Here is a 26,896-nt window from a genome sequence, read left to right as displayed (position 1 = left end):
GGCCCTAGTAGCCTATCTCCTAAAGCAAGGTCCTGCAACATTTGGCTTTCCTAGTGTTATATCCCGGCGGATTCAACCACCGATACCCCGCCATCAGTTTCGTTGTGTACGGCATTCTGTTTGAAAACAATGGAAGTTGCCATGGAAACTATCCGTAAGGACGACTCTTCCGTGTTCACGTGATTGAAGCGCCCGTGTCTGCGCATGACGTGTAAGCCCCGCCTCTCTAATGTTTAAATCCGGCACAGGCGTTTACATAGCACTTCTAATTGTGGCGTTTACTTCATCATTGATTGCTTGCCAATTAATTTCCTGGCCTGACCCAGCGAATGCATTCTGGATTTCCTTCATTCTAAATCCCTGTGTTACGACACTTTGATATCGTGACCTCAGAGCTGTTCCGTCCGCTGTTACCTCGAGTCATTCCCACAGCGTTTCCTCCCGCTGCTACCTCAAATCAACCCACAGCATTACCATCCCGCTGTTAATTAGACAGCATTCAACCCTCTGTTGTTCGATCGCCCTTATTTCCTGGATTGGACCATTTCAGCTTCCAGCTGATTATGCCTTTGGAAGCCACGTGGTCGTCGCAGACTTCCTTCCTGATGGCTGGTTACCGCAAGGAGTTAGTTTGTCACCGCGGACTCCTTTCCTGACGGTTTGTGAACGCTCTGAGTAAGTTTTCATTTGACACTATTTGACTACTCAATTCTTACTGGAACGCAAGTTGTCATTTCATGTAACATCCTGAATAGTGCTTATGATGCTTTGAGTCAACTGGACACTAGTAGTATTCCTTCTCCCTTTAAGAGTGTACATTTGGGAACTGTTCAACGTACCTGCCTCCATGAACCTACTTTATATTGGAATTCAATTAACTTCCTCAACACGTGCACATATAAACCTGTGAACGCTATGCTGCCTAGTGCACCAACCCGTCACTAGCGCGTCCCTTGTGCCGCCCGGGTTAGTACTCCTTTACTAACATTCCTGTTTGTTATTTTTTCTTTACGTTGTTGTTTCTAGCTGAATTGGATTCCTCCTCATTCCCTTATTCCTTCCTCATCTCCATACCATGGGTAAGGTTGTCCTACCATTAGAGAAATAGATCAGATTAGACAACAACCCTAGGTTCGCTATAGGTATTCTTCTTTATAGGTTCCTTCTATTTCTTCCATCAAACCATTTTCCACAGGTATTACTTTAGTGAGGTTAAGGGGAATATTGAACATTTTTGTTTATGTTGGTATTCATTTCTTTGTGGTTTCTTGCAGCATTGGTCTGGCGGTGCGTGTGTTTCCCGCTCTTTCATACGATCAACTCCTCTGTCTGTTTTTGCTAGAATAGTAGAGGGGTATATCGTAGAGAAGAGTTCCCTCAGGTTGAGCTGGTCAGAATTCTTGAATTCAGACTGAATGACTGAATGATGTTCTGAGAGGCATCTACTCCTTATTCTACACTTGGTTCCGCTTGGCTGAATTGGAGGACGTTTAACCAACGCCCCTAGCCCTTGAGGACTGGTGAGTAACACCTAGATGTTTTGGACTGCAACTCCCATAAGCCCTAGCTAGCATAGACAATGTTAAAGGATCATGGGAGTCATAGTTCAAAACATCTAGAGAACGATAGGTTGCAGACTCTTGTTAAATAGATTTCACAGAAGGCAGAACTCTGCCGCTCAGCACCTTCAAGGTCTAAGACATGCGCACATAACCTCAACAAAGCCTTCCCTTCATTCGTTCCCATAAGCCAAGCGTGTTTCTTTGTGCAAGAAGAATCTTACCTGTCCAATACACCCCCCTTACCTTAGGGCTTGCAAAATAATGGGCAGTAGAATTACCACAACAAGGAAAAAAAGACACATACAGCAACACTTCAACATGGGTTATTATAGACCCTGGCCAATGTTGCTATTTAGTTTTACAATGTATGATTAGTGACACTTGGAGCCTCATTAAGAGTTTGGTGTTACTTCTTTAGGAAATACCGCCAAACTCAAATACAGTTACCACATGCAGCAATCATGCAGTAACAGGAAGAATGCACATGATTTAGAGTCATGCAGACCCTTCAGTTATTTCCCATTTTGGGGTTCCCATAGGTGGGTCTGTAGAGGGCAGCATAGCGAGTAGGTTCTTGCAGTAGGAACAGAGTAGGAACCAGATGGTCTGAGGCTGAGAGTCACATCATCTTTGCTAATGAGAAAAGAAATTCCTAAGCGTAGCAGAGCAGGTCCATGGAACAGCATGATAGTGGGACCCAGGAAGCCTCAGGCTGATAGTCGCATCACTGTGCTGTGTTGCTGCTGACAAAACAGACTTCTAAGTGTAGCAGAGCATAGCAGGCTTTTCCTTGCAGCTCCTTGTAGCTCCATGGGCTCTTTTGAGATTTGCAAGTTCTGAGGCCTGCTGTATGTGTAGTTAATGCTGCATATCTGCTGCTCTTGCACAGGTTTGGTGGTGAAGTGGGGATTTATCTCCAGCACACCACAGGAGGTAAATCCCCCCCTTTTCTTCACAAATCAGCATATTTACAGCTGCGGAATTACTGCTCTCAGTAAATCCGCAAAAATCCCCTTTGGACCCCAAAAATGGGGATTAACACTGATTTACTACCACTTGTAATCTGATGATAAATCCGCCTGACTGTGTGGCTCTAACAGTAAACGAGGTTGACAGTAATTCCACAGAAAAAAAATCACATAATTAACACCAAACCCATAATGAGGCCCTGTGTTTTGACAGCAGTATTTACTGTGCTGCCTAACAATCTGTTTTACCTTTTTGTTAATCCTCCTCCAATGCAAATATTGACACCTATATTTAATCCTCAACGTGGACATATAGGGTGGATAGAAAGCTTTAATTGACTCAAGTGCCGCTGTTCCTGTAAAGAAGCTAAGGCTTTCTGAGGCAACACAATGTACTAAGTAGTTATACCTGGATTCTTTAGAATCTGGAATATAGAGGCGTTAAGGGATATTCTGCTTCACGTGTGCAACAATTGTGGAAGGGCTGACATCTCATCACCCAGATTAAGTACACATAAATCCCTGTTGATTTTTTTTATATAATGAAAATTGGTATTACTCAAGCAGCAAGCAAATCTTTATTATTGGGGGAAGACTTTAATGCTTATCTTGGTAACATTACAATTTCATATTGGCAGGGCCTACATGGTTTTTGGGTTTGGGAAGTCTGTGAAACCAGATAGCTATCTACTATTATAAATAATCAAGGCAAGAAATTAAGTGGCTTTGACTATGCGTCATGAATGGCAACTCAAAGCTGAACTTTCCTGCTAAAGGTACTTTCACTAGGTCCCCAAAAGGTCCAACATACTACTTCATTATACGATATTGTGACTTATGGCACGTCAAACACATGGAAGTTTTAGTCTAACTGGAAAGTGATCAATAGCCACTCTTGTTAGATTTAGCTGTGGAATGTCATCAGATAATTTCTAAATCTAAGCAACCGATTGTTCCACGGTCTACTTCCTGGCAGCTTTGTCGCAAATGGAACAAAATTGATCCTAAGAAAATCATGGACAGAATTATAACAAGGGGTACTGGTTATCAGATTATTTAAATTATTCTATGTTTCGATCATACAATGCTCTGAAAGTGACAATATTGACTATTTAATCTAACAACAGGCCATAAGCAGCCTGCTCTTAGACAGACATGGTTTCAAAGTTACTGCAGGGAATCTAAACAAACACTACTGTTAGTGTGCAAGGATAATACTTCTTCTGTTGGCCAATGTAGGACAGATAAGACTTTCTATAGGCAAACATTGTACAAGGCAAACAATGTGAGAAAGATGTTGCACGGTAATGTGTTATTGCCTTAAGAAATAGGTAAGATTCTAGGAAGTTTTGGAGAGTTTCTGCTTCTGGGTCCAAAGTCAATCCTCTCGATGACGCTACAGTAGCTATTATCTCGGAATCCATTGTGGGTTTCTAGCCGGATAAGGCTTGGAGTGATTTGTATAATGTAGCATTGGATCGCTGGGCTACACTTCTATTAAATCTAATGCGGACTGAGCTCTAAAACAGAATCCTACCAGCAACTTTGCTAAATTTTAATAAAGTTATAGTTGTCAAGATCCCAAATGATATTGCCCCATATCTTTGAGCAATATATCCCTTAAAAATGTGGAGAAAACCTTGCTGAATAGATCATTGATGTGGGTCTCAAAGGAGTGTATATAGTCTTGCTCACTATGGTGCCCTAGCGTCTCACGCAATACTTCACATTGCTGGATTTTTCGATGGCCTTTAAAAAGGAAAAACTGGCTGATTCTATATTCTATTCTCCTCAGCCTCAGTATTGATGAACAACTGCTGAACACGATTATGTCGTTATAAACCGTTTGATACAGGGCAAAGTGTACATCAAGGATGTATAATGGCTCCACTGTTAGTGGTTTGGAACACTGTTGGCCAAAACCCAGCATGTACCATATTTTCAGACAAGAGCGGGTCCATGCTTGGTCTATGCAGCAGATCTCTCCTTTGTGAAGTGTGCAGTGAGCTAAAACGTGGCTGTAGACCCTCTTGAGGGTGTGCAGTCATAAAATCGAATAAATAATGTCGAATTACAAAAAAATTGAAAGAATAATGTCGGGAAAAAAAGTCAAATGTTTTTAGTTTTTTTTTGTGGGGGTTCCGCATGTAAAATAAAAGGTAAAAAAAGGGGGGGTTGGGGCATCCCCCCATTTCAAATAAAAAACCTAATAAAAAAGAAATTCGACTTATTTTTTTCGACATTATTGTATTCAATTTTTTGACTTTCGACATTATTGTATTCGATTTTATGACTATAAACCCCTCTTCAGTGGAAGAAATTCCATAGAACAGGGAATTTGAGCTATGTTCGTTCTCAGTAGAGAGGCTCCTACACTACTTTGTTATTTTGTAAAATTTAGGGGTTTCACCCTAATCCAGACGTGGACCCCTTGCTCACTGTGCTTTGAGAGGCTCAGGTTCAGCGCACTGAGGAGGCCCAACAAGGCCGAAACATGTGTCTGTGGTTGCTGAGGTTACTCTTGTACAGAGGAGAATAGCTTACCATTTCAGTTATGGACTGCACTTGTGGGTGGGTCCAGACTGATATGCAAATGGATATTTTCCTTTGTGAAGGGTGCAGTGAGCTAAAACGTGATTGTAGACCCGCCTGAGAGTAAGACATTCCATAGAACAGGGTATTTGACCTATGTTCGTTCTCAGTAGAGGGGCTCCCACACTCCTTTGTAACTATGCAGAAAATGTAGTCTTGATTACTTAGAAAAACGAATTGATGGGATTTCACCATCAATATCCCCAAATCATTTATTATAATCATCAGTAGAAAAGAGAAAAGCAATCATGTTTTCATGTGTTAAGATTTGTGAACCTGGAAGGGTCCAAAGGTTTGATTATCTGGAGGTACGGTTCTATGAAAATAATTCTTGTGCATCCCATGTACTTAATATATCTCTATAAATGAATCTAGTGAATGCAGATTACTTTAAGATTTTCTGCAACACAATATCTCGGCTAAAATATGGGTTAATAATGTTTTGTCTCAGGTTTTTCGGTTGTATAGCGGTACGAGACAGGGGTGTCCTCTTTCGCCCCTTTTGTTTAATTTGGTCCTGGAGCCGTTGTTGGTTTATCTTAGGCAGGAGCAGAATATCTGTGGTTGGAAGTTGAGAAATGATGAGGTGAAAGTCCTAGCATATGCTGACGATCTGACGGTGGTCTTGAGGAATCCGGAGGTGGGTGGACCCTTATTGAGGAATATGTTGCAAGAGGTGGGAGAATTGTCTGGCTACAAAGTGAACTGGGGTAAAACAGTAGTTTTCCCGCTTCAGATGAACCCGGTGAATGGGAGGTGGTTGGATTGGGATTGCCAATGGGCTGATGTTTCGGTGAAATATTTAGGAGTCTACTTGGTGCGCGATATTAAGAGAACGGTAGAATACAATGTAGACAAATTGAGAGAAATTCTGCTGAAGGATGTACAAAGATGGGAAAGATTGACTCTAAGCATCTGGGCAAGAATCAATGCTATCAAGATGATGCTGTTGCCAAAGGTCCTGTATTTTATTCAATCACTTCCTCTTAAATTTACTAAAAGAGTGCTCCGGAGCATTGATAGGATTTTTATGGACTTCCTATGGGGAAAAGGTAATAGGCCAAAAATTCCACGATTTATTTTGGTGCGTAGAGTTAAAGATGGGGGCTTTGGTTATCCGGTATTGGAGAATTATTGTAGGGGATTTTTATTGAAGAAGGTTTCTTATTACTTTGAGGAAGGGCGGGGATCAGACCCATATTGGCTTTTAATGGAAAAGGAAATGCTGCATCCCTTTTCCCTGGACTGTTTATATTCGTATGGGAGGTTGGCAAATTCTGGTACAAAATTGGAGACTCTAGTGATTTCTAAGTCAGTGTTGGTTAATTGGATTCTGGGGTGTGGGCAATCCTTGTATTTGTATGATTCAGCCTCTATTTGGCTGAATCCGGGTTTAGAAATGAATAATAAAATGCTTAATTGGAGGGGCTGGGCTAACAGGGGCATTCTGAAAATAGGGGATGTATGGAGAGGGGGGAGGATGGTACCGTTTGAAGAATTAGCTAATCGTTATAGTCTGCATAATAGAGAGGCAGGTAGATATGGGCTTTTGGAGCGGTTGCTGATGGAAAGATTGCAAATGTTGAGCGACCTTTGAGTGGTAGACCTCAGATTTGTGAGATTTTTGCTACGTCTCCTAGGACAGTTTCTACATATGTTAGGTTGATGCCTTTGCAGGACATTACGAGGAGTTCCTGGGGTCAGTTGCGAATGAAGTGGGTGTCTGAATTGGAAACTGATCTTTCTGATGGCTTGTGAGATAATAGCTGGAGGGCTTCGGTGAGGACCAAGCTTGATTTAAATCTGAGGTATATTCACCAATGTCTTTTAGGCCGTATTTATTGGACACCAGTGAAAACGAAGGAGAGAGGCTTGGCTGATGTAGATATGTGCTGGGGGTGTGGAGGCTCGAGAGGGACCTATCTACATATGCTCTGGGAGTGTAGTAGAGTGCTGGACTTTTGGAGAGAAGTTTTGGATTGCATTGATATGGTAACTAGTATGACACTGCCTCGTACTTTTCTGTCAGTGATTTTCCTTTCAACTGATAGTCGAAGTGTGGAGATGTGGGATTGTTCGGAATGGATTGATAGAGCATTGTTGATGGCCATAAAACAAATAATGAAGGTGTGAAAATCCAGGAAGAAGCCACATTGTGAGAACTGGGTGTCGGATATGCGGACGCTCTCTTGGTATGAGAAGACTCGGGCAGTTCGACAACGTAGGGAAACTGAGTACGAGGAGAGATGGGGGTCATTCAGGGATTTATTTGGATGAGGTGTAGGCTTTGGTTTATTTTGTGGATATTGAGGTTGGGGATTGGTAGGGGTGTATGTTTTGTCCTTTTTTTTGTGTTTTGTGTTGTCACGTCTTGCCATGAGATAGGAGGGTGGGGATGCTTTCGGATTTCGTTTTGTATAGCTGTTACTTTAGTAGTAATTTGCATTTTGTTGCACTGATGTATATGGAGTAATCTTTTGCTTGTTCCCATTCTGTTGTTACTCAGTTGTATTATGTTTTGTATAATTATTAAATAAAGTTGATTAAAAAAAAAGGGCCCTATCAAAAGCAAAGGAACTATTGAATTTATGAACTGCCTTTAGATCTCTCATTTCTTATTTGAAATGTGCCCAATTTTATTATGTCTTTCAACAAGTCATTTGTGTCAACAAGAAAGCAGTTTCATCGAACATTTTGTTAAAATATATGCAATTGGCGGATAATCCAAAATCATTACTGTGATGCTGGAAATGCATTGGAGGGACAGGGCCTCCATGTCCTTCTCCTCTACTCCTTTATCATGAGTGTTCTGTGTTATTTTCTGCACAGGAGTCCAGTTGGGACCCCTGGAAGTGCAGCCCTTCCTCTTTTTGTTTGTGGTGAACAGAGACCCTTGGGATACCCTTATGGCACCCATGGGTGGGGGTACAAACCAGTACCCCTATTGTATGTTTTTGGGCACCTGTGTGTTGCCCACAGAGCAGGGTATGGGCTGGTGGCAGTTTCATGCTGATTTGACAGGAGCTCTGAGTATCCTCCATTTTGGGATACGGAGGCCCTGCCATAGGAATCAGTGGATTCCTGATAGAAGGCAAGATGGCCCCTGGGGCCTCTTGGTTTCTATTGCCTGTTACCTTGTTTTCCAAAAGTCATGGGAAGCCCTGACTCTGCCCCTTCCCCTAACTGGCTGTTGGGTGGAAGAAACATATGGTCCTGGGGGGAAGTCCAGGCCAGACTGGCAGCCTTCCCAGTGACTGTATGTTGTGGGTACACCCTTGGGGTTGGACCTGTGTGACTGGAGTGCGTGACCAATATGCATTTCCTGTTATGTGTGTCAAGTTTCTCTGTGTGTGACACAATGAATGAGACAGCCCTGACTGAAACTGACATAAATGCAGTGTGGTGTGCTGAAAGGCAGGGTGCTTGCCCCAATCCACATTCCTGAAGTAATACCCCGACATTCTTGCAGAGATAGAGCGAGGGTCTGCCTCCCACTGTGGTCTAGTGGGTTAAGGCCTCAGAGAAGTTTTGAAACGGCAGAAGCAGCGGCTGATGGTAAAGTAGCAGTTGCTCGGGCAGACTTTGCACCTCTCCCTCGTCCACCACGAGGGACTCTTCTTTGGCCCCTTTGACTAGCCAGTCCTCTCGCTCTTCCAACTGAGGAGTAGAAGCGAAAGGACTTAACTGTCCAAGATCCACTGGGGTGAGATGGCTGCAGCTATTTGATGGCGGCACCAAGGGATTTGGCTGCCACCTTTGAGGTCTGCAGCTACTCTAGGCTTTCGTCAGCCTTATTGCCAAACAGCTGAGTGCCATCAAAGGGCATGTTGGGGAGTCTGGATTGCACATTCCTCAACCATGCAAACCTGCATATTACCGTGCTTGCCGCTATGGCACTGCTGATGCTATCAGCCGAGTCCAGTCCTGATTGTAGAGACTCACACATAGCCTCCTTACTGACTCTTACAATATTCAGGTAGCCATCTCTTTCTTACCCTTCGGGAATATGGTCAGCCGCCATAGCTACACAGTCCCACAGTGTGAATGTAAACTTTGCTAAGGCACAAGTTGCGTTTACTTGAGAGCCATGCTCCCGGCAGAAAATACCTTCCTAGCCCAAGCGTTGAAACGTTTATCGTCACTGGTGGGTTGGTTGGTTAAGCAGCAGTCTGTTTGGATATAGCCGTCGCTGCCTGAACTACGAGGCTCTCTGGTGTTGAGTGCTTTGAGAGATAGCTAGGGTCGCTACTTGAGGGCCTGTACTTCTTGGTGAGTTTCTTATTCACTGCTGAACTTGATTCAGGAACCTACCAATTTGCCATAACCCTTTTTTGAAGTGGGAAATGGAATGGGAGGATGGGATCCTTCTGTGTAACTTTATCAAGAATATCTGTCAGGTCGTCTTGCTCAAATGGTGGAGCAGGTCCGCCCCATCCCAGAAAATCTGTAACTCTGGTCACAAGGTGCCTATAAGAGGCATCTGCATGGTCTGCCGCATCTTGTTTGCCAAACTCAGGTTCCGGTGATGTGTCAACACCACTAGCAAATTGGAGATTCTCATTCAAATCTTTTAACCTACATCCCTCTGAAATTAGGCTTTCTGGGGCGTTAGGTGTGCCAAACCCCAAACCAAATGGGGGGAATGTCCTGGTCCAAAGGCTCGTACTCCTCATAAATGGAGGATAAAGACTTGAAAAAATCCTTCTTTGGCAAAGGTGTCACAATCCTACCCGCCTGCTACCCAGCACTGCTACATGTGCACATTCAGAGACCCTGTTTATGGCATAATTGCGCAGTTAAAACCTGCAAACTGTCTCTGCATTACTTTACTTGTTTTACCGCCGCAGTTCTGGACTAATCTAATTTCATGTTCCATTCCGGCTTTTGGGGTAAACCAGCAGATGCATTCTGGTACCTGTATGCTGTCCAAGAGGCAAAGGGCTGGAGAAGGCATACTAAGTACATTTGTTTGCAGCAAGCTTCTAAGAGCTGGAGAGGCACTGATTGCATTCACCTGTACCAAGCCACTGCAGACTAGGCTGCTGAGAGCTAAAGAGACTTTAATTACAATCCACTACTGCAGGCTACTGAAGCAGGAGCTGGGCTTAATTGAGCACAACTGCCTGAGACTGTAATCAGCTCCACCCTATTGGAGCTGTTGGCTGGGTGGGCCTTTATAAGCTCACTCTGAACAGAAGTAGTTGTTCAGTCAACTGCTTCCACTGGGAGTTTGTGCTTTTAATCCTTTTCTGAATATCTTGATTTTTGGCTTCTGAATCCTGTTTCTTGTTGTTGCTTTGCAGCATCCTTCACAGTCTGCTTTTGCAGTCTGCCTGTTTTTAACCTTTCCTTGATTTCCAGCTTTTGACTTTTGAAACCCGTCTTGTTTTGCTGTTAAAGCCACTCAGTTCTTTACTGATATCCTTTCTGCCTTTCCGTAAACACCCTGTTTTCTATAAGCATTTCTGCTTCACAGACTCTTCCAGTTTCTGCCTAGTTTCTCTCTCTTTCTCTCTATAATCCCAGTGTCTTGAAGTTTCCTGTTTGCTCCTTTCCTGCGATATTACCAGACTTCAGTCCATAGTTCTAGTGCCTTTTCTTAAGTACTCTGAGTATCCTGAACCCCTCATATTTGCTGTGTTGGCAGCGACCTGTCTTGTCTGAGACGTTTGCCTTGTGTATTCTGATATTTCAGTCTTTGCTTTGTACTTTGTTTCTCTAGCCTGTCCTGTACCTGGTTATTTCTTTCTATGCCGTTTTCCTCCTGTATTACATCTTAGGCCACTGTTGTGCCACCGCTCTGTACCTGTTTACAGTTTGGTCTCTGCTCAGATCAGATAAGGGAAAGACTTCTGTTGCCTTTGTCTAGTCCGTTGGAGTCTTACCTGCCTCAGTATATTGTCTCCAGATTGACCCTTTCACTGAGCAAAACAGTCTCTTCAACATGCTCCAATTTATGACGCTGATGTATGACAGTTGTCAAGAGTAATCTGCTGGTACCGATCCCAATGGCTTTGCCTAATCCATGGAGACCCCTTATCATGTTCTATTACACCCTTTATTCTGATCAATGTGTGTTGCCCAGTATATTTTCTTGTCCTTGCCTTCTCTCTGTCTCTTTACTTACAGCCCGCTTCTGCCCCTGCAGTTCCTGTGAATACCTGTTTCAACTCTATCAGCTTGGTATGTACCCTGTTTCTGTCATATGCTAGCATTGCCTCAGGAATCTCCCCTAATCTACAGTGTATACTGTGAGATATAGCTTTTGCTCTGTGCTCTCCAGCCACACTCCTGACAAAAGGCTTGTAGGATTTTTCAACTTGTTTTGAAATTGTCGAAGGTTTAGTGGGCAAAGGCGCTGATGGCTTCAACCCTGATGGTGTCGATGGCTTCGACTCTAACGGCATTGATGGCCTCGACATCGACGGTCTTGACTCTACTGGCGTTGACATTATCGACAATTTCTTCGTCGATTTTGCCGTTGATTAAGCCCTCGAATGACTTGACCCTTGACTCAAAGGAGTCTTTGATGATTTTTCATTGTGTTGAGACCTCAGGGGTTCTCGAGGGGTCTCTGGCTTATGTCCCAGGCTCGAGGGCGCATAGGAACTAGCCTTAGCCCGTTCCTTGTCGACTTTCAACAGCATGACAGGAGCATGGTCTCTTTCTTTCTCTTTTGAGGGGGGACGTGCCCGCCTTCCTGAAAGTTTTAAGCATTTCATGCCTGAATTCTTCCCACTTGGCTGGAGTGGAGAATTTGGTCGGGCAGGGTAACATTCTCTCTGGAGAGGAATCGGATGGGGGCGGAAAAGGCAACCTATATTGTGTTTTCTTTGCCTTCTTCGAAGAGGCTCTCACAAAAAAGGAAGCGTGACATATTTCTCAAAGAGTTAGCAATAACGGGCACTGTGCGTGCTATTTATACCGACAATGACATCGACTCCAAGGGATATCGAGTCGACCGCATCGATGCACAATGCCCCCTGCCAAATCTTTTTTCTGAAGAAGCTGAAGGGAAGATATCAAAAGATGAGCAATACGTGTGAGGACACAATCCATTCAAAATGTCTATCATCTTCAGCAAATGTGTGCAATGTATTTTTCATGCTGCAGTCGGTTTCTCAGTGAGTTCCCAATCTAAACACAACTATAACAATCATGATAAGCATGCCCGGCTGATGATGTGTCACGACTCTTGGGGGCCCATTTCAACATGATGGTTGGGTGCCTAACTTGCTTAGAGCGGAAAATGTCTGAGGCACCCATGGGGTGCATACATTATAATGAGGATAAATAAATACAGCTGGGGGTTAAAAGCCACCATTATCTGCTGAAAGAGCAAATGCCCACTGGAAAGCTATAACCCCTTTTTCAGCAAGTGGCAAAGTGGAGAAACTGGTGTTAAATGGAAACCAGGTAATAACATTTCTGTATACCCTGACGAAAGTGATGGCCGGAAGGGCTCCAGCAAATGCAGCTTGTAAGGCGAGTGCTGCAAAGCAAACATTTAAAGCCCCAGACAAATGTAATAGAAAGGAATATCCTGCTGTGTTATAAGACTGCTGACTGTCAACATGGGGGCAGTTGCTGAGGGTCGGCTTGAGGCCCCTTTCAACTGAAAAAGGTGAAAGGCCCTGACGCCATCCCTGATGACAAGACTCACATGTGTGTACACAATTTACTTTTTAAGTGTAAATCCTCGAATTGTGGTACCATGATTTTGCTCATTCTTCATCGCACCAAAGTTCTAAATAAAAATGGTCTGTCCATCAGGCTCACATGAGGCAATACTGTATGATGAATCATCCCAGCTGTCCTCATCAGTTAGTGCATACTCAATGGGATTGTAGTTATAGCCACCTTTCAACAAAGTGGATGTGCTCGAACTATGCCTGACATTTTACTAGGAACAGCTCCATCATTAAGAACAAGGTCCCTTGGCTGTTTTGACTCGTCGAGAAGCTGAGACTATACAATCAGCGAGATCATCTAGACGAGAGACTGATGGGGTGTACACATATAAATTCTAATCACGATCAATTTGAAACCAGGAACTTTGTTGATCTTTTTTTACAGGGATTCTAAAAGGAAACCCTTCTGCAAATATGCTGAATGAAGACATTCTTTTCCTGTGTAGCTGAAGGAAAATCTACATGCAGACTTGATAAACGGCAGCTGTCCCCAGCCCCCCTCTTTTCTCTCTCTACTCTCAAATGTCACAGGTTCAAGCCAGTCACACCTTGCTTAAGCGTGTTTCACCGTTCCTGTGGTGGGTGTGTTGTATTTTATGTAAATCTGTGTTGAACGTTTTACAAACCAAGTCAAGCTGTTGGGTCTGCCGCTATGTACACATTTGCTATTGAATTGGACACATGTGAGCTGCAAAACACAAACGGAAGTGCATAGCTATTGACAATCTCCATTGAGTTCAATATGTATTTTATATTTTTACACAAGCTTTCCCAAAGATTTAATGTACACATTGCTCTGCCATTGAATATCGCAATGTGAAACACACTACTCCATGTCGTTCACAGAATCGAAAATAAAATTGGGTCTTGGTTGTCACAAATGAGCTACAAGCTATATTTGTTTTAATTCATTTAGAAATGGGCTCAGTTTGAATTAATAATGCATTTCACAAAGGCCACAGTCATTTTCACAACCTGAGTGTTAAACTTTATTTTATTAGCACGTGTTCTTTGAAAAGAATTACCTGCATACTGCGGCTTCAGACTTAATACAATGTAACCGTTGTTTGTATTTCTTGGAAGACTATGGGCCTCATTAGTAGCTTGGTCATGCAGTAAAAAGGTTATAGCAATTCCGTTATTGCCACTCTTTCAGCAGTAACAGAATTACTGACACTTTTACCACGGTCAGAGGTCCAGGTGAAGCACTATGGCCTCCTTGTAAAAGGGTGAATTTTCTCATGAGAGTTCTTCCTCGGTAATAATGGAAAACATGAATACAAGAGGCTCAGGTGAAAAGGGGAAGGGAATACCGCCAGGTAAGTTCCCAGCATTAAAAGGAAAACCAACAATATTTGAGTTAGTATTAACAGAATACCTGTACCACCACCCATTTCTCTTCTTCCCAATAGGACATATCCTACAAGTAGCAAGCAGAAAAGGAGTGGTGAACCTACTGAGAGTATCTCCCACCACAATTTGATGGAAGTCCATAGACTAGGCAACCGCCTGTTGATTACTAGCCTAACGGACGCACAGGCAAAGGTCACAGTCCAACCAATATCAGACAGAAGCAATACCAGGGACAGAGAAGTTCGGAGCCACGTAATCCAAAACGAATCCTGAGTGGGGATCCAAGAGACCGTCCAAAAAACAAGAGCCCAAGGTCAAGAACAATAAATCCAGAGAACAGTCAATGTCTTGAAGGGATCAACCAAGTATTGAGAACACCAGCAGGATTTGAAATTCACAACAACAAACGATGCTACTCACCACCGGGAAGTGGTCCACGCGCGCTCTGGCGGATCTGAAACAGGAGGGGTGTGGAGGTTAGTAGGGTGTAGTGGGAGCAGGAGAGTGAGAGCTGGGATGTCTGGTTGGCAGCTTCATGTAACGTTCACCTGGTATCCACGGGGACGTCACGCAGCCTGTTCTGACCTCTTACGACCTCGAACCCTTCCCTGGAGGCTATTCGACTGGAGACTGGGCCTGAAACACAGGATTGGTAGAGTTTAACTCCCATTTGTCTCTGTGTGCTTGAACCCCTTCTTCCCCGGGGTCCAACCCTTCCCTTTGATCCATAGCTCACCTTGTTTTCTTGGATAGTGTGCTCTCCGTCCTGCCTTCAGCGCAGGGGCGCGTTGATTGATGCGGGCTCGTTGCTGCCTAGTTACTTCACTGGCAAGAGTCCGACAGGTAAGTATAATGAGTCTTTTGAACAGTTCTCTAATTTCGTTCCTTTCCTTCCTTAGATGATGGCCGGCGTCCGGGGATGGCGGCGTGCTGCTGAGATGTGTAGCGCTGAAGGTGAGTGAGAGCGCAATGCACCATGCACCCCTTTCGTATCTGCATTGAACTGAGTTATTTTTCTGTGTCTTTTAGGTGCCGCACCGTTTTCAGCGTGGATGCCGGTTATGAAGAACAAATGCGGTGAGTGAGCGCGGTATGCGGCACCTCTAGATGTTTCCACGCTAACCTGGAGTGTCTTTTCCCTCTTGCAGATGGATGAGAAGTTCCGGAGACAGAGTTGCCCCAGAACGGCTAGGATTCAGGTAAGCGTTTGAAGCTCGAACAGAATTTAAAATTAAGCGAAGATTTGCAGAATGCTTCCTAATGCCTTTTTTCTGTTCTTTTCCCTTTTACTTAGGAAGCAGCGTGCCGGGATGGGAATGACACCGCCGAAGATGCCCACAGAACAGAAGGAGCGATGACTGATGGGCAGAAGCGCCGCAAGGTAAGGCTGTTCCTAACGGTGTTCTTGTTCTTACAGGAGCTGAGCGCAGAAGAAAGATGCAGGCCTACTGGAGACCGATCCGAACACGATGAGTGTCACGCTGCAGGTGCAGAAAACGCAAAGCATGTTTCTCAGCCTGGGTGTGGCTTAAATAGTCTCTGGGTATCCCAGGTGCCTCTGGGCTGAACCACACCCAAAAGACTAGACCGCACATGCAGTTCTGGGAACCGAAATATGTGGGGGCATCCATCTTGTCCCCATCAATGCACTACAAGTCCAATCCCCAATGTTATCCTATGGGAGTGAGTGAGTCTGGTGCCACAAGCGCCAAGTCTGACTCCAAGTGGGTCTTTGGAGGGATGGAGAGGCCCTTGAGGGCCATGTAGGTGATCGTGGCCTGGCTCCAGCCTGACATCTTGGAGGGCTGGGGACATGAGGGGCAGTGACACTTCAGTTCGGTTTTCACTGTGCGCTAAGCTTGAGTGCAGTTATCGGATTGGTGAGAGTTCCAATGTGCTGTTGATACCGGTTATGTGTTTTTTGTCTGTTGTTGCGGTGTGGTGAAGTACGCGTGGATTGCTGTGCGGCGAAGTGGTTGTATGGGTTTCTGTGTGAGAAGTGTATGGGGAAAGTTGAGGTTTTCTAGTTGTGGTTAGTGGGTTTTTTGGGGTCTTCTTTCCTTACCTCTTAGTCTTTGCGTTTGTTTGTTCCACATCTATGGATATCCTGCAAGTTTGGTATTTTAGTTTGTCTGTCTAGTTGGCAGGTATGATGGGTTGGCAGTTTTCCCCTGTGCTACTTTAATTGTTTACCTGTTCGAAGCAGGCGTGATCCCCCTCCCTGGTGTTGGCGATGTATAGTTTACAGGATTCTTTCTCTCTTCCTGCCCATTTCCGTGTTGGTGGTCCTGACCTGCCAATGTTTCCTCTGCGGACTAGCTGTATGTGGGCATGGCGTCCTCCCCAGCTCTCCTGGTCCCTCCTTCTCTATTCCCAAGTGGGATCCTAACATACCTACGTTTCCCTTATGGTATGGTCGTATGCATTAATGGCATCCTCCCCCACCCTGCAGTTAGGGATGATAGGTTTGGAGATTAGGGAGGAAGGGTTCCCTCCCTGGGATTCTTGTTTCCCACTGCGTATATGCTTCCTAGTTGATGCCTTCTGGCTCTGGGGCAAAGAGCCAAGTATTTTGCAATTTTCTGAATTGAAGATGGTCCCTTTTGTTACATATGTTTTTAGGTAGCTTTTTCCAGGATATTGGTGCCAGGTGAGAGAAAAATGAACCTTTGAATGTTCTTTTGTTCTATGATTTTGATTCTAGGCGGATGTTGTTGCTTGATCTGAGTGGTCTTGTTGGGCCGTAGATATTTACTTTCTCTTTTAGGAACTCTGCTCCTTGAGTATGGATTGCTCTGTGCATTATGCACATTGATTTGAACTTTACTCGCTGATTTATTGGTAGCCAGTGTAGCATTTTCAGTGCTGGTGTAAAAGAACCTGCTACCCTCGGTACACCCCCTTTTGGCGTGGGCGTTTCGCCACGGGCCCGTTTGGCGCGGCCAGTTGGCTGCAGCGGCCAGTTCGTCGTGCCCATTTCAGCGCAGGAGCCTTTGTGGCGCCGCCGATTTGGCGCGAGGGACGTTTGGATGTGGCTGACATTGCAGCCACGTCTAAACTTCCTCACGCCAAATTTAAAATTATTATTTTCAAATGAAGCACGTTGACGGGAACTGTGCCTGACAACGTGTTGCATTTGAAAATAATTTGGGGTCAAGTGACTACGTGAAGTGTGTGGAACAGGGAAGTGTGTGAAGGATCAGGGTTCGTATGTGTGCACGTATGTGTCTATATGGGATACATTACTCACCGTAATCGTATTTCTGATGCTTGTATCTGCTTAGATTCACATGCTGTGCATAGGCCGACATCTAGTGGAAGCTGCGGAGTATTACAGTTTGTTTTTCGAAACTCGAAAATGGGCGTCGACACAGGCGTGCCAGTAATACTATCCCTAGTGTGACGTCCACTGTACCCAAGATCCCTCACGCGTCTAGGATCCTCAGATTGTATTTTTTCTGACATGAGGAAGCATGAGGAGTAGCGTGAGTACAGATAATCCAAGCAGATAGACAGAAAGGTAAGACTACCAGTAATCATGCGCCTTCTCTCGGAGGGGAGGAAGGGTGGGTCGCATGTGAATCTAAGCAGATACAAGCATCAGAAATACGATTACGGTGAGTAATGTATCCCTTCTGAGGCTTGTGGAATCTGCTTAGATCACATGCTGTGCATAGATTAGCGAGCAGTACCAGAAGAAGGAGGTGGGATGTGAGAAGAGTCATGAGCAAACAGGTGTCTCAGAACCGCTTATCCCACTTGTGTATCTGTCTTGGAATGAGTGTCAATGCAGTAATGCTGAGTAAAAGTGTGAATAGAGCTCCAAGTAGCTGCTTTGCAAATGGTGTCGAGGGGAACATTTGCAATGAAAGCCAGAGTGGCCCCAATGCCTCTAGTAGAGTGGGCTCTTGGCGTAAAAAGGCAGAGTTTTTTCAGAAAGAGAGTAACACAGCTGTATACAGTTGATAATCCACTTCTAAATAGCGCCTTTAGAGACGCGATCTCCCTCTCTGCCTGTAGCTACGGAGACAAACAGTTGATCTGTTTTCCTTAGCGGTCTGGTTTTGTTTACATAGTAGAGGACCGCCCTACGCACATCTAGGGTGTGTAGTTTCACCTTAGCCGAGCTTTGCGGGTTCTGGAAGAAAGCCGGAAGCTCGATGGACTGGTTTACATGGAATTTAGATATAAATTTAGGTGAGAACCTAGGGTGTGTGCGTAAAACCAGTTTGTCTTTGTGGACAGTAAAGAAAGGATCCTGCACTGACAGAGCCTGAATTTCACTGACCCTTCTTATAGAGGTAATGGCTACTAAGAAGGCAGTTTTATAAGTCAGGTGTTTGAGACTACTTTTATGCATGGGTTCGAAAGGGGGGCCCATGAGCTTAGCTAGCACCACATTAAGGTCCCATCCTGGTGGTGGGTTAGAAATAGGAGGGTGAAGTCTCTTTACTCCTTCCATGAAGGCTTTAACTACTGGTACTTTCCACCACGACACCTTGTTATGGGATGTGGTGTAAGCCGAGAGGGCAGCCAGGTGTACTTTCAGAGAGTTAAAAACCAATCCTGCATCCAGCAGGTGGAGCATGTATGTCACAATGTTGGAAGGAGTGCAATCAACCGGGTTGATTTGTTTATTCTGGCACCAAATAACAAATCTCTTCCACTTGTCAGAGTAACAGTGCCTTGTGTTTGGTTTCCTGGATTCTTTTAGGATGTCCATACACCTCTGTGGTAAATTGAGATGTCCAAACTCTATGACCTCAGGAGCCATGCTGCCAGGTTCATTGAATTGGGTTGCTGGTGCACTGTTTGACCTTGTTGCTGGGACAGTAGGTTGTACCAGGCTGGGAGTTTGATGGGCTCGCACACCGCCATCCTGCGTAGGTGTGGAAACCATGGTTGTCTCGCCCACATGGGAGCAACTAGGATGAGCGTCATCGATTCCTTGTTCATCTTGTACACTACCTTCCTGATGAGAGGAGTTGGTGGAAAAGCATACGCAAACATCCCTGACCAGTTCATCCACAGGGCGTTCCCTTGGGAGTCTGGCTGGGGGAACCTGGATGCAAATCCTGGGCATTGTTTGTTTTCGCTTGTGGCGAATAAGTCTATAGTGGGGAAACCCCACTGAGAGAAGAGATCTTCTACGATCTCTCTGTGAAGGACCCATTCGTGTTCTTCTGGGAGGGAGTCTCTGCTTAGAGCATCCGCTAGGGAATTGAGCTCCCCTGGAACATGTTGCGATGACAGGAAGATGTTCCGTCTGAGAGCCCATATCCAGATTTTCTGGGCAAGCTTGGATAGATTTGGCGAACGAGTCCCTCCTTGCTTGTTCAGATAGAACATGGCTGTCGTGCTGTCTGTCCGGATCTGCACCGACAAGTTTATTAGATGGGGCTCGAACGCCCGAAGCGCTCTGAATACTGCCAGAAGCTCTAGCAGGTTGATGTGGTTCTTGGCTACTGAGTGAGACCAGAGACCCTGAGCTGTGTGGTGGAGAAGGTGAGCTCCCCACCCAGTCAGGCATGCATCTGTAGTCACGACTGCCTGCACTTCGGGATCGTAAAAGGGTTTTCCCCTTGCGAGATTCTCTCTTGTCCACCAGTGTAGGCTCTGTACAAGTGTTGGCGAAACGACCACTAGATCGTCCCACTGACCACTTGCCTGAGACCACTGTTTCGCCAACCATTCCTGCATAGGACGCATGCGCAGTCGCGCGTGGGGGACCAGGTAAATGCATGACGCCATCATGCCCAGTAACCGCATTGCTTTGCGTACCGTTATTTGTTGACCGGACTGATAATGTGGAATTTTCAGTAGTATATTCCGAATTCTTTCTTCCGAAGGGAAGGTCAACCCTTTCTGAGTATCTAGGATTGCTCCCAGGAACTGTTTTGAGGTGCTTGGCACTAGGCTTGACTTCTTCTCGTTGATTGAGAAGCCTAATTCGTGGAGGAGGTCGATAGTCCTTTGAATGTTTGTCCTGCAAATTCCTGGGGTTGCCCCCGTTATGAGCCAGTCGTCCAGATAAGTGTACACTGGGATTGCCTCCCTGCGTAGGTGTGCAGCTGCCACCGCCAGTACCTTGGTGAATACCCTGGGTGCTGAAGCTATCCCGAAGGGCAGTACCTTGAATTGGTAGTGCCGACTGTCCACCTTGAAGCGCAAGTACTTTCTGTGCGCCGGGAGCATGGAAATATGAAAATAAGCATCTTTCATATCCAAGGTTGCCATGTAATCCCCCTTTTTTAGGAGGGGGATTACCTCTTGTAGCGTGGTCATACGGAATTTTTGGGGCTTGACATACTTGTTGGCAGGCCGTAGTCCAGTACTGGGCGCATTGTCAAATCTTTCTTTGGCACAAGGAAGTAAGTTGAATAGATACCCTTGTTTACCTGGTGTCCTGGGACGAGTTCTATCGCGTCCTTTTCGAGCAGAATGGCAATCTCCTCGAGGAGGATCTTCTGATGTTCTAAAGAGTGTACTCTTTGTCGTGGAGGATGGTTCCGGGGACGCTGCAGTAATTCTATACAATATCCTGTGGACACTGTTGACAGCACCCATCTGTCTGAGGTGATCCCTTCCCAAGCCTGGGTGAAGTTGGAAATGCGTCCCCCTACTGGGGTTGCGTGAGAAGGGACCCTGAACTGAGCGTCACTGCTTTGGTGGGGGCGTGCCACCTCCCTTGTTGGGGCTGCCTCTGCCTCTTCCACGCCCTCTCTTGTTACCCCTGCCGTAACTTTGGGTAGACTGCTGGCTGTTGTTCCACTGTGTACCCTGTACCTGGGCATAGTTGCCTCTTTGAGAATTTTGGCCGCGTGGGCGACGAAAATTACTATTCCCCCTCTGGTTCGTGGGTTTGTTGGTTAGTTGGCCAAGGGATTTCAGTGTCTCGTATTCGTCCTTGGCGTTTTTAAGTGCGTCTTCGACCGCTTTCCCAAACAATAGATCGGGTTCCACCGGCTTGTCTATTAATGAAGCCTGAGTTTCTGTTTTGAACCCCGACTGCCGTAACCACGCATGTCTTTTGATAACAGTACCTTCTGCTATCAATCTTCCTGCGTTGTCCGCGGCGTCGAAAGTTGCTTTTAATATGCAACCAGACACAGCTCTCCCTTCTGCCGAGATCCGAGCCAGTTGGCCCTTTAACGGTTCAGGAGCAGAGGCTATGAGCGCCGCGACCTCTTCCCATTGATGGCAGTTGTAGCTGGCCAACAGGGTGGTGGAGTTAGCAATCCTTGCTTGGTAGGCGGACGTTGAGGCTACCTTCCTGCCAAACCCGTAAAGTTTCTTGCTCTCCTTGTCGGGAGGAGCTTCAGATGAAGATAAGGGTGTTCCAGCCCTCTTCCGAGTGTTGGTAACAACTAGGGAGTCTGGTTTAAGATGTCCTCTTATATAGAGAGGGTCAGACTGGGCTGCCCGGAAAAGCTTTTCGACCCTGGGGTTGACTGCTCTGGTGAGGTTTGGGTTCACCAGGGACGGGTCTATTGTTCGTTGGATGGATTTAAGGATAGGGATGGTCTGAGCGACCGGCCTCCTCTCTCCCACCAACTCTTCTGCGAAGTCCCTTTCCTCCTGTACACCGTGGGTGTCGATGTGAAAATGTTCTGCCGCGCGAGCGAGAACCTCATTAAGGAGGGGCTGGTTATCGACTGGCGAGTCGGTAATTGGGGCTTCGTTCTCTACCGGGGAATCTACTCATCTTCTTCCTCCTCCTGATCCTCATCATCCGCATAGTATTCCGTCCCGGCTTGTTCCTCCATAATTCCAAACTCCTGTTCCCCCTCAGGGAATGGAGTAGAGTAAGGCTGCACCTCGAAGGGTTCAGGTCTTTCGAACCAGGCCTTTTTACTTAGGGGGATAGGATCAGTGGAACCTGAGGGTGTGGCCCCGTGAGGGTCATACGAGAGGAAATGCTCTGGATTCTTGTCGTAGAAATCAGCCAAGGAAGACATCCTTGACATGACCCTGTCTATGTCTTCAGTGGACCATTCTTTGGAACAGGGTATGACTTTAGTAGGCAATTTAGGGGACTTATCAAGGGTACCCTTGCTGGATGTTGATCTCTCAGTAGACTTGTATTTATCTGTTTGCTTAGGGGGGGAAGGATGGTCGTACAGGAGTGGAAGAATGTGCTTTCCGCTGTTTCCCCCCCTCCCCGTGCGTGGAAAAATGTTTTCCCTGTCCCTTGGAGGCCCCAGAGACTTTCGACGCCTGGCGTCGAGGATCGGGAGAGGTATCTGTGTTTTTCGAGCGTGGGGCCTCGCTGGTGTTAACTATGGGCTCCGTCTCTTGGAGCGCGGCCTGGGGGTGGAAGTCGTCTTCGTCCTCCGACGATCGAACTTCCGTTAGTCTAGGGAGCGAGGCACTCTTGGCAAGAGTGGATGATTGCCTTGCGTCATGAGGCGATCTCGATCGAGAGCGCCCAGAGGAAACCGAGTCGGACCGTTCTATCTGTGCCTCTTTCCGAGAAGTCGACGTCGTCGAGGTTCGGTTGGACTTAGTGTGCTTAGTGTGTGTAGGGTGTGTAGCGCTTGCGTCGCCGGGGGTCTTCCCCATAGCCGCCCTGCCGGACGACCTTCCGAGGTCGGGGACCTGCGCTCGGCTGTCTTTCGACGCCGTAATGCCCTCGCCGTCCGAAAGTACGGCGTCGCTGCCATCGCTGAAGGCGCCCTCCGCTGCCATGGCCGCCTGCCTGGCGTGGTGGGCCCAACGCTTAGTCGAACGGTCCTTAAGTGTCTTAGGTTTAAACCTACTACACGCTCTGCAGTTCGCTTCGGGGTGGTCCCTCGGCAAGCAGAGATTGCACGTGGCGTGCCGGTCGACCCAAGGGTATTTGCGGTTGCACTTGGGGCAGAATTGGAAAGGGGTACCCTCCATACGCACCTAAAGGCAGCGGGCTGGTAAGTGTATGAAATATATAAGATAAGGTGTACTTATCTATCAAGAGTGAAGAGTATGTACCACCCCCCACTCTCCCTACTTGCAGGGCCGAGGCCAGCGGCCTACCAGGCCCGGGCCGAGGCCAGCGGCCTTCCGAGGCCCAGATCCGTCGTGCGGCAGCCGACGGTCGATGTCTTCTCCAGCCGTCGTCGAGTGTCGAGGGTCGACGTTGGGGTGGGGAAGGATGCCAATAAGAATTATAATTTTCAATTATTAGCAAAAGTATGGCTAAGGCCAGGGGACTCCGCAAGATGCTTCCGACCAGTATGGCGGAAAAAAACAATCTGAGGATCCTAGACGCGTGAGGGATCTTGGGTACAGTGGACGTCACACTAGGGATAGTATTACTGGCACGCCTGTGTCGACGCCCATTTTCGAGTTTCGAAAAACAAACTAATACTCCGCAGCTTCCACTAGATGTCGGCCTATGCACAGCATGTGATCTAAGCAGATTCCACAAGCCTCAGAAGCATGTGTTATATACAGCGTGTATTTCAGCGTGAATGCTCTTATTGGCATCCGTCCGTGTATTTGTACAGGGGTGTGTGTGCTGAGGGGGCATTTATGAAGACGTGTGCGCATGCATTTCTATGTATGCTTGTATGTGGGTACACTTTGATGTGTGTGATGTGTACAAGTCTGTGTGTCTTCATATGCCTGTCTGTGGTTACGCGTTCCCCTGCATCGGTGCGTGCCTGTGTGCCTGACACATGCCCGTCTGTGAGAGTTATTCGGGGAATGTGGCTCCCATCCTGGAAGCTAATAGTGCATGTTTGATGGTTAAAGAGGTCACGAGAGCCTCTTGAGGTCACCGGCGCGCATTCGGCATGTATCCCCTTGGGTGCACAGAAGTGGGCGGCCCTGGCGTCAGAAGAGATCGCCTGCATGCTGTTCGCACTTCTCCAGGAAAGCTGGCAGTGCACTGGCCACGAAGATTCCACCGGCGTGCTGGCAGCATCTCGAGCGTGCACTCTAGCTCTGCTATACACCCCACTAGCTGTGCTATACCCCTCACTAGCTCTACTATACCCCTCACTAGCTCTGCTATACCCCTCACTAGCTCTGCTATACACCCCACTAGCTCTGCTATACCCCTCACTAGCTCTGCTATACCCCTCACTAGCTCTACTATACCCCTCACTAGCTCTGCTATACCCCCACTAGCTCTGCTATACCCCTCACTCGCTCTGCTATACAGGCCACTCGCTCTGCTATACCCCGCACTAGCTCTGCTATACCCCCACTAGCTCTGCTATACACCCCACTAGCTCTGCTATACTCCTCACTAGCTCTGCTATACCCCTCACTAGCTCTGCTATACACCTCACTAGCTCTGCTATACACACACCCCACTAGCTCTGCTATACGCACACCCCACAAGCTCTGCTATACACCCCACTAGCTCTGCTATACCCCTCACTAGCTCTGCTATACCCCTCACTAGCTCTGCTATACCCCCACCTCACACACAAAGTAACACAACAAACATGTGTGCGCACACACACACACACAGTGACAAAACGTGTACACACAAACATACATTGTGAGAAAACTCACACACACATACATACAGTTAGAGAACAAACCTACACACACTTAACTAAAACACACAGCGTTTTGACCATATAGTACTTTGAAAAGCATTTAAGGTTACTCAAGTAAAACAACCTCTACAATGTCACGAGTTACCGATGCTGAGTACACATTACTGGCCTATCATCATAAACATTCCTTAAAAAAAGAACTCGCCCAAAGTCAACGCCTTTAATAAGAGTGAATGGCGATATGGCGGTGCGAAGAGAGTAGGCGCTAAGCCACATACAATTCACATTTCAACCTCAACGTGTCCTCAGAAACGTGCACAGTCTATGCCAGGCTCTTTATTTTAGATGTAGGCGGGACTAGGGTATATTGCAAAAAATGACGTCTGAGCGGTTCTAATACATGTCTGAGTGCGTGTTTATAAGCAGGCAAGTTTTTAATTCTGATGCCGTGTTGCTTTATTGTGCCGCATTTATTTTCCTTACACAACGACTCAAAACAATGACAATATCCCCCCCACGCCAAAACATCCCCGCGCCCAAACGTCGAAGTGCTGAACTGGGCGCGCCAAAATGGGCGTGCCCAATTGTCTCCTGCGCCGAATCGGTCGCGCCAAATCGGCCTGCGTCGAACTGGCCGCGCCTAATCGTCCTGCTCCGTGCTACCCTCTCTAAAAGATGAAAACTAGTGATTAAGAAACTAACACCCACAAGTCAGGAAGGGCTCACAGGGAAATAGGTGAGTTTAGATAAACTAGGTTTCAGATTATGTAAGAAGCTGAACCAAGCTGGGGGACAGAGGGCATCATTATAAGTTTGCCAGTCCGGAAACAATGGTACTGGTAAGCTTGCCGGTACCGTTGTTTCGGGACCGGCAAACTACGGGTCTGCGAGCGGGTGGCTGTCAGCCCGGCGGAACGGCCCCCGCTCGCAGACCATGTCGGATGCACCGGCACTGTTCACGAATGGTGCCATTGCATCCGACCTCCCCATTCCCATTGAGCCCTATGGAGCTCAAATGGGAATGGGAACTAATAATTACTGGCACCCGGCAATGGGCAATTACCGGATCTGGCGGGGCTCGAATGCCCCGGTAATTGCCCATTGCTGGTAAATTCATGACTCCGCCAGTGTCAGAATGAGGCCCAGAGTTTCAGAGTTCTTGGTGAGCAGATGCCAAAAAAGGCAGAGCTGAACTTCCTTGGTAAGAAGCAAGTCACTAGTCCAATACAGTCACCATGTCTGAGTAAATCTGCTTATGAGCCTAAGAAATGTACACCTTGTCAAGTTTTGCAAATTCTATTATTTTTGCCTATAATATATATAAGCATGTGTTACCCATGTTTGCCACATATTTTCTTTTTCATGGTAAAACAATTAAGAGGCATGATGTAGTTGTATCAGGTAACCTTTCAACTATCCTTTGTACTGGTTAGGTGGTTAGGTAGGATCAGGTAGCACCTGCCTTCCCCAGGCCACCTGGGAGGAGACTTTAGGCTGGGTGGGATTCTGTGAGAACTCTGTAGGATTCATCATACTACCTAGTTTGCTGCTTGGCTGTAGATTGCTTTCCATTTCTAGAAGTGAATAGGAGAAGAGCATGATTCTAGGACTGTAGTAAACTAGATTACTGCTAATACTGGGGAGTGCAGTATTGAATGTACGATTTGTAATGATCATATATTATCTATTTAAGAATTGCAATTCCTACTGTACCTGCTCCCCTTCACAGTGCCTTAGATGTTCCAGTGAACAGGCACTTTGCAGTATAAGATAGTACAATTCTAACTTATAAGAAAGGGGTCCCCATATTCTTTTTTAAATATTGTGCATTTACCTGCAGTGCCACAAGAAGTGTTTTCCCTTCCCTTCTGTGGTTGCTGGCCCCAAGGATGTGGCACTTCGGCTTTCTTAATCCTGAACACGACATCCGTATTTACAATCGCATAGCCTGGAGATAAGGAAGAAAAATGAATTAGAAATGTGCGACCACACAGGCAGAAAAAGCCTAGGCACACTGAGTTAACACATTTCACTACATTAAGAGTCATTTCAATCGAAAATCAGCAGGAAAAAAAATAGTTTACTGACTCAACTAATTGTTTACTACAGCAGGATGTTTACAAAGCCTAACTGATCAGCCGTGTAGAGATTGGCTGGCGAGGAATTATGCACACCCGAGCTGAGGGTGTGTGCAGAGCAAAGCGTGGTAAAGTCAGTGTGCAGACCGTGGATGAAGAGGT

General features: G+C 46.3%; 1 protein-coding gene across 6 annotated transcripts in view; it reads right to left on the bottom strand.

The window, feature by feature from the left end:
• Positions 1–26,896, bottom strand: part of LOC138527196 (zinc finger protein 334-like) — a 445,682-nt gene that overhangs the window by 306,847 nt on the left and 111,939 nt on the right. For all 6 annotated transcript variants that reach the window (XM_069638318.1, XM_069638311.1, XM_069638308.1 and 3 more), the window contains exon 3: positions 26,491–26,604. In XM_069638318.1, the coding sequence (XP_069494419.1) occupies positions 26,491–26,604 (114 nt within the window). The remainder of the gene's footprint in view (positions 1–26,490; positions 26,605–26,896) is intronic.

Source organism: Ambystoma mexicanum, chromosome 1q (genome assembly GCF_040938575.1).
Source record: "Ambystoma mexicanum isolate Mex_15411 chromosome 1q, UKY_AmexF1_1, whole genome shotgun sequence".
Classification (NCBI taxonomy): domain Eukaryota; kingdom Metazoa; phylum Chordata; class Amphibia; order Caudata; family Ambystomatidae; genus Ambystoma; species Ambystoma mexicanum.
Note: the sequence above shows the minus strand (reverse complement) of the source record. Positions and strands in the feature narration are given on the sequence as shown.